We start from the raw sequence: 14301 nt of genomic DNA on the forward strand, positions 1-14301 counted from the left end.
AGTACCTTGAATCTTACAGGTAAATGGCTGTGTTTTTCTTACTTTCCCACTGACTCATGGGACAACTGAAGTAGAAGAGTAAACAAACATTTTTCTGTCTCAAAAGCTTCATCAAGTATTAGTAGAACTGCATCTTTTCAGCATTTATTAACTGGATCTATAATGTTTCAAAGGAAATGCATATGCAGAGAATTCTACTGGGGGAGCCGGAGAGGTTGGGAAGCTGTTCCATCATGGCAATTTGCATTACTGACTGGTGCTGGTTTTGACACTAAGTACTTGGCTCAAAGAGTGTGAAATTAGCAGACTCATGTTGCTAGTGCTCCATGAACAATCACTGCATCATTGAAGAAGAATGATTACCAGCTGTCACCTCATTTTCACCTTATGCATTCTATATTCCAAACTTTACAGCAACAGTATCTTTAACCCAGACATCTGCATAACCAAGGATGACAGGATCTGACCTCAAAGCAACCTAGGAACATAGGAATTTTTGCACTTTTATTACACTTATTAGTTAGCTTATTAGTGTTAAGCATTTTCTGTGCCACCACTGAGGACAGGACTTTTTACTTTTTATACAAATTCTCACTCAAAGTAATCTCTCTGCCAGCTCCAGCAGGTAGCAAACCAAGAACATACTTACCTCAGACTGAAGTTTGGAGTACTGCAGTTAAAAAACTTCATTTTAAGGTCTAAGTACTAAAGCATATACATTACATGCAAAGTCACACAATTCCAAATAGCAAAAGTCCAGGCATTTTCCCTCTGATTCCCATTGGAAATATATAGTTACAGACTGAGTTGGGAAGCACAGTGTAGAAAGATCAAAGCTAAATAATCATAGGTCTGTACAAGAAGTATGAAGAAAGGAGATGAAGTACTATTTTAAAACAGCAGAGGGATTCATTCTCAGTTGTAAGAAATCATGTTAAAAAGACATTTTCTATAAAGACATTTTTAAGCTATAATATCACTTGAAATAGCACTTAAGAACAACTTTGGAACTGAAAGCTCATGTTTGCTGAATGGAAGGTGTCATGATTGTTTGTAATCAGAAATTGATTTGCTACAAACAGCATATGACCTTCTTAATTTGCCTAGATAAAAGAGCATTCAGCAGCTTAACTACCAACATCTGAGATGATTTGGAGCCCATAAATCTGACTTTTTGCTTCATGCCAAATTAATTCCACTGAACAGTAAAAGAGATGGGAAGTCGTGTCCTTTGCTGAGTCCCATGAATACTTCCCCTCTTTCACCTCTCAGTCTGGATGGATCTTGGGCGATGCATGCTTAGTAGCAGAAAAAATAACTTGTCCTATATTCTCTGGCAGAAGCATTACAAGAAAGCAAGCCTTGTCACTGACGCACATCATCACTTTGATGTATGGGTTTTCGTTTCTGCGCATTGCACTAAAAAGTTCTATCTCGAGACTTGGTCAAACAATAGAAGTGTGGATGACTCTGAAACTGACTGTCAACATCAGTAACAGAAAGGAATAAGTTTTCCAAGGCCTCTTGTCCCTACCTGGTTTTACCAAGAGCACGAACTGCTGTAAGAATGGACAGAAAATTAAAAAAAAAAAAAAAAAAAAGTATTCACACAAAGACTAGCTCAGAGATGGAGATAAAATACAGGTCTTCATCCTTCAAAACTATTAAGGCCATCTCATTTTTGTTAACATGCTCCCTGCATATGAGCAGCAGGCTTTTAATGGTTACTAGGTGTATTAGAAGTGAAGACTGACTGAATGCCCTAAGCTGGTACAGAACACAAGGAGATGGAGGAGTAAAGTTAACTAAAGCTGTGCAGCCTGTACAAATGAGTATGTTTTGATCTGAGCGTGAAATTAAGGTAATACGAGTCAGTTCAGCTACCATTAAAAGAAACACACACATCTCTTCAGAGGTTCTTATACTGAGAATGCTGCCAAAAAGGAAGAAAACGAATGACATAAAATAAAGCTGCATTTGTTACTTAGTGTTTGTTTGATTAAAAATAGATGTATTTCTAGATATATTAATGATATGCTTAGAAGTTTTTGGAACATTTTAACCACATAATTCATAGAACTTTATAACAATGCTAGCTGAATACACGTAGACACACGTGTACAAATTGACAGAAAAAATGAGTTTTCAAGAAATGCCTCCTTTTCTGCTATTGAAGCTGACACTAAACTTTGCTGAAGAAAATCCCAAAGGTAACATTTTTATTAAAAACTTTATTATAAATATGAAACAATGTATTCCTGCTGTTCTCAAGCCCTTTTTTTTCTTAAAACAAAATAAATTTCCCCTGAAGCCCACGAAAGAGATATGCAAATAGTGAGATATGCAAACAACGCATAGGAAGAAGTTGTAGAAAGAAAGCATTTTGCAAAAGGGATGTTTCATCTGATTTCCTTCTGAATATCCATCCCCTTTTTGTTTAAAAAAAAAAAAGAAAAAAAAAGAAAAAGATTTGAGTTCTGTTCTTTTTTCTTGAGTTCTTGATAAAGAATTTTCCAATACAATGTGACATATGGTGCGTGTGTGAGCACGTGTTGGAGGAGGAGACAGTGGCTCAATGGATTAGTCATCTGCCTTTCACCTCTGGAAGCATAGTTAAACTCAATCCTGACCAGAGTTGCACAGTATATTCCAGATGGCTAAAGTGGGCCTAATTAAAATGAATTCAGTGATGTCACCTCAGATCTAAGTGAATCATATGCGCCACTCATTTGGCATTTTGGCAATGTCAGCTCACAAATGAAATAAACAGATTAAAATCCCCCTTTAAGTCTTTCGGGACAAGGGTCACTCCACATAGAAATACATGCTATCATAATTAGATTATGTATATTATATTATAATTCTATTATCTGTTTGTTTTGTGTGTTGGTTTTTTTTATTTCTAATTAATGCCTTCCTCTAATACAAAGAAACATTAAATGAGACTTGCACATGAGACAAATCAGTGGAGCAACATTTCAGTCAGATGATTTAGTGGTTATACACTGATTTACACCAGCTGTGAATCTGGCAAAACAATTTTTAAAAATAATTTATTTTAATAAAATCTTTTTCATTTTACGTAGACGTAAATCCAAACAATTCAAATCCCAATTACAAAGAAATACTTACACAGAAGTGCAAAGTATTGCTAATGCGAACACTTTACACAAAATCATTCTTCACAATTCCCCTCCAAGTTAAAAACTGCCTCAGTGATACAGTTTGGGAAAGCTGGAGGAAATGGGAAAGGAGTTGAGTAACCTGCGTACCATTTCAGTCGTGAATCTCATAAAATCCGTACATTCTGAGAACCTGTAATGTAGATATGCTGAAGTAAGGTAGCTTTTCCTTCCTCACCTAATTTAAATTCACAAGTATTTTGTTTCCTAGCAAGAGTGTTTCCCTTATCTGAAGTAATGACCATTTTTTGTATAATATTATACACTTAGGAAATGTATCCTCAAGTATATTGTGAAGGTTTTTTTTTTTTGTAAGTTTGTTTTTTCTTTCAACATTTCATCAATGGATAGCGAACTGCTGGGCCCACAGAGATCTCCAGACCACCAGCTCATGTATTTGAAAGGCATCTGTTTATTTTTAAAATGCAAATGTAGCCTACCTCAAAGACTGACTTGCAAGAAATGAACAATCTGAACAAGTCAAGAGGTTTCCAATCAGGAGCTGTGTTCCTCCTTTATATCAGGCTGTGATCACTTGCTGTCAAAACCACTTAAACAATATCCTGGAATCTGAATGAAGTCCCCCCACAATTAAAATGAGCAGGATAATCCTGCAAGAATTATTCAGGCAAATCATTTTTCACACAGTTTAAAGTAATGATAAGGTCATTTACAAAAGAAATCAGCGCCTTTGAAATGCTGACTTGTAGACAGAGGACTGCCTGGAGGAGGGCCATAGATAACAGTGAAGACTGGCCTCCTAACACTACCCTCGCAGTCTTTGGAACTGATTCTGATGAAGAGAAGGCCCAATAAGGTTAATACCCCTACTTTGATCTCTGTCAAAGCGTACCAGCAAGAATTAATTTACATTTCAGATGAAAAAGGTTGACAGCATGAAAAGGCATCTTGTTTCTGGTATGTGAATGTGCTGTAATAGATCGGGAATTCTGAAAGGAAGTTCTGAGGAAGCTAAAGGGATAAGCCGAGTGGCTGCTTTTATTGGGAAAGAGATGAAAGGAAAACAAATTTCAATATGTGCCGTTCTGTAAAAACATGTAAGCCAAATGCTTCCTAAATTTCAAGGCCTGCTTGAAGACTGAAGAGGGGGAGGGAGAGGAGGAAGAAGGAGAGGGAAGTACATTTATTTTAATTATACGGTTTTGCTAATGTCTGGTTGACAAATGCCAACAATATATCTCTCTGCCTGAAATGATTCATTTAAAAAAAAAATGCAAAGGTGATCATACTCCTTTCTACTGAAAAGCTGCCTTGAAATATACCCTTACATTACACTTACATAAGATGTGCAGGGAAGGGAGAGATTTGGGCTTGCTTTTGTTCCCATGTCACTAGGCTCTTTGGCAGTTCAGTGTAAACAAGAGAAGGACTGTCTCTGTATTTTAAAAGCAGGAAAATGGCTGCCATTCACAAGCATGAGCTTTGATTATATGATTATGAATGTTTAGCATTCAGAGAAGAAAAAATGGCACAAGAAGAATTTTCAAATATGAGGTCCTAGATATAGGTTTCCAAAGGCAGAGAGAAACGTGCTGGGGGTTATAATTATTATATCTCATTGAGGGCAGTGCCAAAGACAGGAGGAGCAGCCAGCATCATTAATACAGAGGTGCATGTGTCACTCTGTCACTCTTAACCCTGCAGTCCTAATGCTCATTCACTCAGACTGATCACTGAAACTGTCAAGTGCCAGGTTACAAAGGAAGGCAGCGTCTTTGTTGGTTGGAAGAGCACTAACAGCATTCCTCCAGCACTAGGTCCAGAGGACAGAAGTGTCCAAATTCAAGGATATGTGTACAATCCCACTGCCTCTGCTCTGCCATGTTCAATGCAGCATCTCAGAGATGACAGGAAGGAACACAGCACTGAATCTCTTCCATGTGTGCAAACAGCAGAATAGATCAGTTGCTTTTTCTAAAGCATTGGTAATATGCATGCACCTCCTACATGCCTAAGAAAGCTGGCTGAATAAAATTCTAAGGCAAAATATCCCCTACAGCCTCTAAGAAATACTGCTACACACCAGCTTCCAAGGAAATCTGAGATAACTCTCCTCTTAAAAACTGTTAATAGTGGGAAAGTAAAGGGTCAACAGTTTCACTTTCCTTTTTATGACAAAACGCCATCATAAAAGTCAGGAAATCCTAGTGTAGGTACGGACAAGCATAAATTTAGTGAATACTCCAGAAAGCAGTTGCATGTGGTTCTTTAAGATCTGGTCTCTGTGCCATCATGAATAAAATAAATGACAACACAAAGGAGAGGAAGAAGGGGAGAGAACACTTATGCAGTTCCTGAGTGCTTGCTGTAATAGGAAAAAAAATCTCCTTAACAGTTCTCCATTTAATATCATGTTCTGCATTTGACACTAGAGCTATAGTTTATGATTATACATAACAATATGCACACTAAGCTATAAATTACTATTTTAACCTAATGATAATCTGTTCCTTTCTGTTACCAGATTGGTATTCTTCTGTTTTCTGCTGAAAGTCACACTGAAGCTTATTTTCAGAGAAGGAAACTTAAGTAAAACAAAACAAAAAAAAAATGTTGGATTTAGTGGAAATGGCTTAAGAACAGAATAAAGGAAAGGAACATTTATAACTCTTCTATTTCAGATTGACTTTAGTTTATACAACATTGAATAGTGAGGCTACAAAGCTTAAGGACCTATGATAGCAGAGGCAGCTGGTAGAAAAAAGATGATGCCATGCTTTATCTGTAAACACATTTGCAACAACTCATTTGTGATCGGGTATAGTCTCTCACCTGGGGTTGGACAGGGAAGGTGTGTTACACTGCATCATATGGAGACTGCTTCACACTGGCAGCTTGTGAAAACATCACTGAGTTCACGGCAGTGGTTCTTGAATTTCTGTGCCATATGGTACCCCGCTCTCTACTAGAGACCTACACAGCCCTATGGGCCTGTTCCTCCAACAATCTCTTTTAAGTTCATTCAAATTCATATTGATATGGCTGCATAGGAGTCTGGCAAAGAGTCAGAGATTGGCCAAAGCTAGCAAACTCAGCATGCAGCTGAAAGGGAAACTTGGCTACCTGCCAAGATCAGTACTTGACAAAGACAGAGAAATGCATGTCTGGTGCCTCCAATCCACACTTTTAGTTGAACAAATTCAGTGCTTCATACCAGCTCTACACAAGATCGAATCATACTGATTATGCGGAGAAGAATCTTAAAGAACTAACAGCTTTTAATCGGTATGTTTTACTTCCAGAAAGGTGCTCAGAAAAATCCCAAGGTGTCATAACTGTCACAGATGTCATTTGATACCGACGAACAAACAATCAGAAGTAATGTTTTTGACAGATTTTGTTTGGGCTGTATGTATTTCTCTTAGTTATAAACTCTGACACATGAAATCACCCACAGAAAAATAGGTGTTGGCAACTGAAATAATGTTTTAATTACCTGCTTGAATATGTATAGCAGCATTCGTTCTTCTGTTCCTTATTTCCTGGTACTTCCTGCGAGCTTCATATCCTCTCCAAGCTAAAAATACAAAACCATGTGCTGGAAATTACATTTATTTAAGGAAGTGCTACAGAGCCTACAGAGCTAGAGATGTGCTTAAACTTTCATCCCTTCTGCCACAACCAATCCAGCCCCCACCCCCAGTACCTCCTCCTCACCCACCCACGTGTTGAACTCTGAGTTCATGACTGCAGTATTCTCATCCCTGCAACTTCAAACACTGCTTTACTCATCCAAATTTTAATTGTCACCATGTGCTCGCTGATGTCCTAATCCAAAAGGCAAAGGTGCATGATAATTGTGCATCATCAGTCAGCACAAGAACTCCCTTTCTCACACAGCTCCCCAAATTCAATATAAGGAAGCCTGCTAGATTACTGGCAATCAGTCTTTTGGGCCCACCCCATGACTTATGCTATCTGTAAGTCTGGTACACATGAGAAGACACAGGGGGAAGAGAGAGAGGAGAGCCAATACACTGTATTTTATCTACGTGCTGCAAGCTAGCGTAGACACAGCTAACAATATTTTCAATTTATCTACAGGCATCACATTCAAAATATTAAAACATTTTAAATAATGACATTACTGAAGGCTAAGATAACACCTCAGAAATAGATCAGTAATATTTGCATGAATTAGCTGGAGAGAAAAGTACCTCCAGTTATTTTGATTTCATATAAACTATTATGAATGAATAAATAAAGTACACATAATTTAACATCTTGAAATGCCAAGTTACTCAGTGAAATAGGAAATGTGAACATTTACCTGACTGTATGGTAACAGCACTATTTTCTCTTTTTTCTTTGACTTTCTTGTACCTCCTTGCTCCAAGCCATCCCTTGATATAGGCCTGCATGACCACCACCCTCCCTATAACTTCTCTCAGGAACAAATTTAACTGTTCTATATGGTAATACTTTAGAAAAACCTGAAATGGAACAACAAATTCAATATTACGTCCAGGTAGCAGCACAACCTATTGTATTTTGCCTTTTTGTAAACCTCATATCAGCCTACTTCAGGGCACTGTTGCTGGGAAAACTTGTAAAATACTAGTTGCTGATTTTATAGCAATTTTGTGAATTAAATAATTTGCTCTCAGTGTGCTTGGGGAATTTCATTATTCCATTGCTTATAATAACTCCACTGCAAAATAAACCACATTTTTATGCCCTTTACAAAGTAAATTGGTGAGAGGGATGCTTTCACGTATCAACAATTTTAAAATACAGACTTTCTTGACAGTCGGGGGATAAATCTTGCATTACATTTGTTTTAGACAACATTGTCTAACAACACTGCTTCAAGAGGCAAATACTACGGGTAGTTATACACACTTTATCTGGGTCTTGAGCAGGAAAGCTCTCCTTGTTTTTCCTTGGTGCACAATAAAACAACTCAGGATATTTTCTTTTCACAGAAGTCAGCCACAACATTTTAAGCCATGATCAAAGGCTCTTCTATCAAAGAACCAGAAAAATCTCATCTGAAACTCCACAGATAATTTACTAACCAGACCCACAGAACAGTCTGGAGTGTGAAGTTTCAGTCATGTCATGACTAACAGAAGGATCTTCAGAAGGACACTAGCGCAGCAGGCACTGACAGATGTACTGTCTTTATCAAGGCAGCCACGTCCAGAGTGCACTTTGGGGAGGTACCCAATGCACATTTCCTCTGGCAGCACAAACTCATCTGGCATGGGAGGGCACCTCTATAACCTAGGAGGCTAACTAACTGGAATAAATTCCTTGCTCTTTTGTTAATTCACTCAGTACTTTGCAAACTAGTATTAGATATGCTTTGCTAAAGGGACACTATCCTTGAGAAAACATTAGCATACTCTACCTTGGTTTTTCCAAGAATCCAGTTTTCTAGTTTAGCTTTTTCCAAAATGGTGAGACAGTTTTCTCTGCTGCCAAGGGGAGACTCATGTGCCTTGAAAGCAAGGTAGTAATACCTGCAAAACGAAATGACAAAGAAAAGGCTGACTTGGCAACAAACATGTACTTGCACTGCTCTTCTCTAGCTCAAAAATGCACCTCCAGAACTCACAGAAATATATCAAAGATATGTTATTCATGACCTGAGGACCATTTCTCATGAGAAATGTCTATAAAAGAAATTTCATCAATAGAATCTTGCAGTATGTTATTTACTGGTATTGGCCATTTTTCACAAAGAAGTAGAAATGGCCTTGATGTTTGTTGGGAAACAGAGATCCAGAAAAGACGTCCAAGGACTCTTGAGCTTGTAACAAGGTCACTCTGTCAATGGCACCTAGGTAATACCCATTTTCAGCATGTCAAACAGAAAGACCACAGATTCTCAGTCTGTGAAGAAAAAGGCCAGCACTAGTAGGGCAGGCAGCACACAGTCTGTATCAGTGATACTGACTGATTATATATGCTGAGAGGCTGCTGCCGTGTGTGAAGAATAAAGATTAGTTTACAGGAAAAACAACCCTCATATCAATCTTAATTTACAGACAGCAGGATGTTCAGACTGCTTGACATCTGAATTTCATGTCTCCAGAAAGAGGTCATATATATGCACAATTAAAACAATTGGCACTGCTATCTTATTGGCAAGGATTTTAACAGTGCTGGTGGTTAAACAAAACTAGTAGCTATTTTAAAGAAAAAAACACAATGAACTACTCTTCATACGAATTAAACCATTTTTGATAGGCATAAGGATTTCTATGGTTATGTAAGTCATTATGCATTGTGCCTTTTTTCTGTTTGATTGGAATAAACAATCAATTGGAATTATTACGATAACTCTAGTGGCCTTCAGATCAGTGGCCCACAGTAAACAACATTGACTTTTGTTTTGTTCATGATCCTGAAAAGAACAGCCCTGAGAATAACGTGAAATAAAATTATGGTGCAAAAAAATAATGAAAAAGAGATACAAACTTGTTTGAACTGAATAGACGTGAGGAATGACTGTAACAAGTCGTGCTTGTAAAGCCACCATTTGTTCATGAAGGACAGTCTTACAGTATTCAAGTAGCCCTATTTGCAAGCAATTATATTACATAACAGCAAGAACACAGGCTAGCTAGTTTACAAGTTCAAGGTTATTTTACCACAAGTACACGGTTAGATGGTAGCAACTGCCATCTCAGCTCTCATTTATCAACCACCATGTTTCTTCTTGTTCTTTATTAAGTTACACTTCTGCAGGAGCTACTCTATTCACATTGCTTTTGAAAGGAATTGGCAGGTTCAGCAAACCGATCTCCTAATTACTAATATGGGGAAGAACCATCACATAGTCCTTAGAATAAAGAGAGGAATCTGACCAATGAAGCTCAAAGACAGATTCCTCTTGTAGCCACATAAAGACAAGAAAAAATTCTACCTTGTACTGAAAAAAAAAAAAAATACTGAGAAGCAATCATAAAGAATGGAATAGTGCAAGTTTGTGTTTTTTATCAGGATAATATGATTTCCAAATATTAGCTCCAGTTAATCTCTAGAGATTAGCTCCAGTTGTCACAAGAAAGAAAAAAGAAACACTAAAATAGTCAATAAAGATCAAAGGGGAACAAAATGATGTCTGAAGGCAGAAGCACTGGAATCTGTCCTGGACTGGAGAGACAGATATTCACCAACCGGAGACATTGCCCACTCTGAATAACAATAGGAGATTATGTGTTACCGAGTTAAGGTTTTTAATGTAGTCATTTTCTCAATAAGATGATATTGCAAATTATTTAGCCAAGTCTTTCAAAAATACCAACAGTCATGGCATTTAGTAGGTATGGAGAAATGTGGTGGATTGTAAAGAAAAACAGTACATTTTCTCTACTTTATTATTAACCTTTATGATGCCTAATTTCACAAGACAACGTTCTGACTTGCACCAATAGAACTCAGATATAAAATATACATATCCCAAACAATTTGTAAGAGTTTGCAATTTCAACATGCGCTTGATAGACATGTCAGAGAAGTTGCATCAATAGTAAATTGCTGATTGCTTCAAAAGCTAGTTCAGATTTGCCTTGGCATTTATACATATGTGTAACTTAAGTGGTTTGTTTCTTTTCCTAGAGGGAAGGAAAGCTTCAAGTCAGTGCTAATATCAGCTTTTTGCATTTTCATATATCTTTTAAGACATGCCATAGCTGGGAATTTTAAAATCACTGAACAATATTTAGACAGCACAAATGCAATAAAACAGTCAGGGAGAACTCTGTAATTTTAAAATTTTACAATTTTATCAATGACAAGCAAATGCTTTGTTTTCTACGCACTGCCTGTTTTTGTGACTAAATCACCAACTACAAACACAAAAGTAATTTGATTTGTGCTTAGGATAACTGTATCACAACATAGCATGTGCCATGTAGGGCCTCTAATTTACCAAATTTAAGATCTTTGTATGGGAACCAAACACATGCAGTATTTTGGAGGAAGATAAAATATTTCACCTTAATCCATCTGGTGAAAGTTTGCAAATATTATACATGGTGAAATGGTAGTGAAAATGTCTCATTGTGCACCCAAACCTCTGGGGAATATACAGCTACAACTCTGTCCATTTTCATTTACTGGCCTAAGAAAATCTCTATCATACTTATGTAAATCTACTGTACAGAGATCACAGAGAGAGGGACCTCTATTTACACTTTTATCAAGAGAAGAATCTAGATCCTTAATTGCAGAAAGGTAGGGCTAGAAATCACATGCACTTTCACAAGAGAATAAAGTTCCACAACTCAACTTTTTATTTCCATATTTGCATTTGTTCTTCTAGTAGAAAATGCAGTGGTCCAAAACACTTTCTCTATATTAAGCCAATGCTTTTATTTCTGTTTTTAAAAACCAAAGTTTATAGTATTTAATGTGTTATTACATAGGCATGGAAGGTCTTAATGAGTAATGAGCAATTTAGGACTACTGAAAAAAACACAGGTAATTTCATTGTAACACGCACTACTTATATATTCAGACATTCACAATATTATGTTTTAAATGCACAGAAGTACTCATGGAGGACACACGCTGTGGAATATTTTGAGTACGAGATGGAGAAACAGCTTTACACTGTTTTGGAAATAGATACAAGACTGAAAGGAAGACTTAAGTAGATAAGAAAGAATGATAGTCTCACTCCCAAGGCAGCTTGCTAAACTGGCTGTATGTTAAAGTAATGCTGTGCCTGCTCTATAAATAAGGTACCAACTAAATGGAATCTCTGCATTACTTTGCTGTATTTAAATAGACTAAGAATCATAAAGGCTATTATATACCACTTTGCATGAGATTGGAGACATACTCCAGTATGTAGGATTTTCTTCTTCAGATGCATACGGTTACTCTTACTAACACTACTGAGGATCTGAGTGATGACAGAAAAATGATTACTCAGGCTGTAATTAAGAAACTGTAGTGTTTCCTGCTTTAAAACTTCCTATCCGTGAAATATTCAACTATATGTATCATAAAAGCATTTGACTGATCACATTCTCAGCAGGAGTGAATAAAAGAGAAGTAATTTCACCTCAGAAGAACTGACTTCTCAGCTGACGAAACCTGTTTGAAATTCTGTATTTCTTAACCATTGATTCTTATACGGCTCTACGAACTATCCTGCATGGATTTTAATATTCTCATGCAAAACATATACTAGAGCAGGATTAACTTGGACTTAAGAGTAATTAGAGATAAAAGAAAGTTAATTAGAAGTTGAATTTATCCCCAGATGAACTAATACGAAGCTAGGACATGCAGAGTTAAGGTTAAAGACATCTAAGTGTACTGAGACACGGAAAACATGGTGCTAAGTGTTAATTGCCGGATTTATCTAAGGTTTTACCTTAGATAGACAGACTGTAAACAGTTCAGTTTCTCTCCTCTCCAATCCTTAGGGGTGAGCTGTGGAAATGATCAATAAATAGCACTTAAACAGAACCTTTAACTGTTATAACAGTGTCTCTTACCAAAATTCCCTTTGCATTGCAGATCTAAAGGCTCTGTCAGCTTTACACACCAAGGTAATGACTGACTCTTTTTTGTCTTTAAGAATAATCTTTGTATTAAAATATGCTGGCCTGAGGTGGAGAATGGGCAATGACATGTGAAAACCTTCAGGTATGAGAGGGGGAAAATCTCTTTCTAACTAGACCCCCAGCTACACAAGGGGTATTCCCAGTGTTCAAAAGATGCTTGCTTCTTTCAGCCCCAGAAATGGAAAGTTAAAATACAACCAAAAAACCATCATGGTTTTCAGTGCTGAAAGAGCCCATAGATAACTTTCAAAAATTCCCAACGTGTATTGCTTGCATCTTATCTCTTTCAGAGGCTTCCCCAGTAGAATGTATAAGACTAATTACATTGGTCTCTGCAGTAAGAGTATGAATCAAAAAATTTAACTGAAAAATGAAAAAAAGCCATCTAAGAGACTCTTAAAAAACATCTACAATACTTTTCAAAAAAAAATACCTAAAGCATGCTGTAAATCATCAGATAACCACAGAATCAGAGAAATGCTCCCAGAAAAGCATAATTTGGTCCATTCTGTTGGGGCGTTCCCCAACACCATTCCATATTTACAATTTGTAAGGGATTATCAGACTTTTCACTCCTAGAGGTTTCGAGCAACTCTTTATCAGCATTCTATGCATGTCAAGAGTCTAGAAAGCAGACGCGGAAGATACAGTAGATTGTTGTATGTAAAGTGTAAAGTGTAAAGTGTATGTAGATCTGGTGAAATCTTAAATCTACTGAAAGAAATAACAAACAGTTCCATGGATTATAGTAAAATTAAAATAAGGTGAATGGTAAATTTTTTTCTCTAGAATTCCCTCAAGGGTTTTGATACAAAGCAGACTCAGTGTTAAACGCGAGCATGCAGTAAGAATGCACTATTTTAGAAGTGGGTATTTATTTTGTCTCTAGCAAATCAGTTGACATCTTATTTAATACAGCGCTTCCCTTATTTTGAATAATAAACAAGCCTAGCACCACAGGACAGAAGAAAGGTAACACTGGTAATTTAAAGACTGAATTGGTGTGAGGTGTACCAACAGAGACCTTATGCAAATTTGCACTGAAAATTTTTTTAAAAAAGCAGAACCAATCATATTGTGATCATTGTTACAGAAATATTTTTGGCATTGCCATGAGTGTATGATCTGAATGACATTACTTGATATTAAAGAGGAGGTAGCACCCATAGGAAAAGTGCATCCTACGTTCTAACACGGTACAAAGAACTTTGATGCAGAACATAAACTGGCAGAGAAATGAAAAGAAAAAAAAATACAATCCTTACACAAAACTTGTACGAAACTTCTCGATGCATTCCTGTGTGCTTTTGAGGTACCTGAAGCCTGACACCATTTAGCACAATGAGACTCTCAAATCTCTCATATTTCAAAACATGATACAGCATATGTTACATTACAAAGAAGGTGTATGCAGCTGGGGTATATGCAGTAAGGACAAACCTGCATATCACATCGGGGCCTAGGCAATGGAATATAGCAGTGTCTCATCTAATGGGACTTACAATGTAGGTCCTTACTAAAAACACACACTTTCCTTAGCTGCTGTGCAGCATATGGTCATTGTGCAG

The 14301-nt window shown here is 37.0% G+C and overlaps 1 protein-coding gene across 16 annotated transcripts in view; it reads right to left on the reverse strand.

The window, feature by feature from the left end:
• Nucleotides 1–14301, reverse strand: part of MYO3B (myosin IIIB) — a 231995-nt gene that overhangs the window by 77216 nt on the left and 140478 nt on the right. For all 16 annotated transcript variants that reach the window (XR_002439454.1, XR_002439455.1, XR_002439456.1 and 13 more), the window contains 3 exons: nt 8557–8668; nt 7474–7636; nt 6640–6720 (listed from right to left, as the gene is read on the reverse strand). Coding sequence is in view for 13 of the 16 variants with exons in the window: in XM_021399366.1 (XP_021255041.1) it covers nt 6640–6720; nt 7474–7636; nt 8557–8668 (356 nt within the window). In the remaining 3 variants the exon portion in view is untranslated. The remainder of the gene's footprint in view (nt 1–6639; nt 6721–7473; nt 7637–8556; nt 8669–14301) is intronic.

The sequence above is a fragment of the Numida meleagris genome, chromosome 5, assembly GCF_002078875.1.
Source record: "Numida meleagris isolate 19003 breed g44 Domestic line chromosome 5, NumMel1.0, whole genome shotgun sequence".
Taxonomy (NCBI): Eukaryota; Metazoa; Chordata; class Aves; order Galliformes; family Numididae; genus Numida; species Numida meleagris.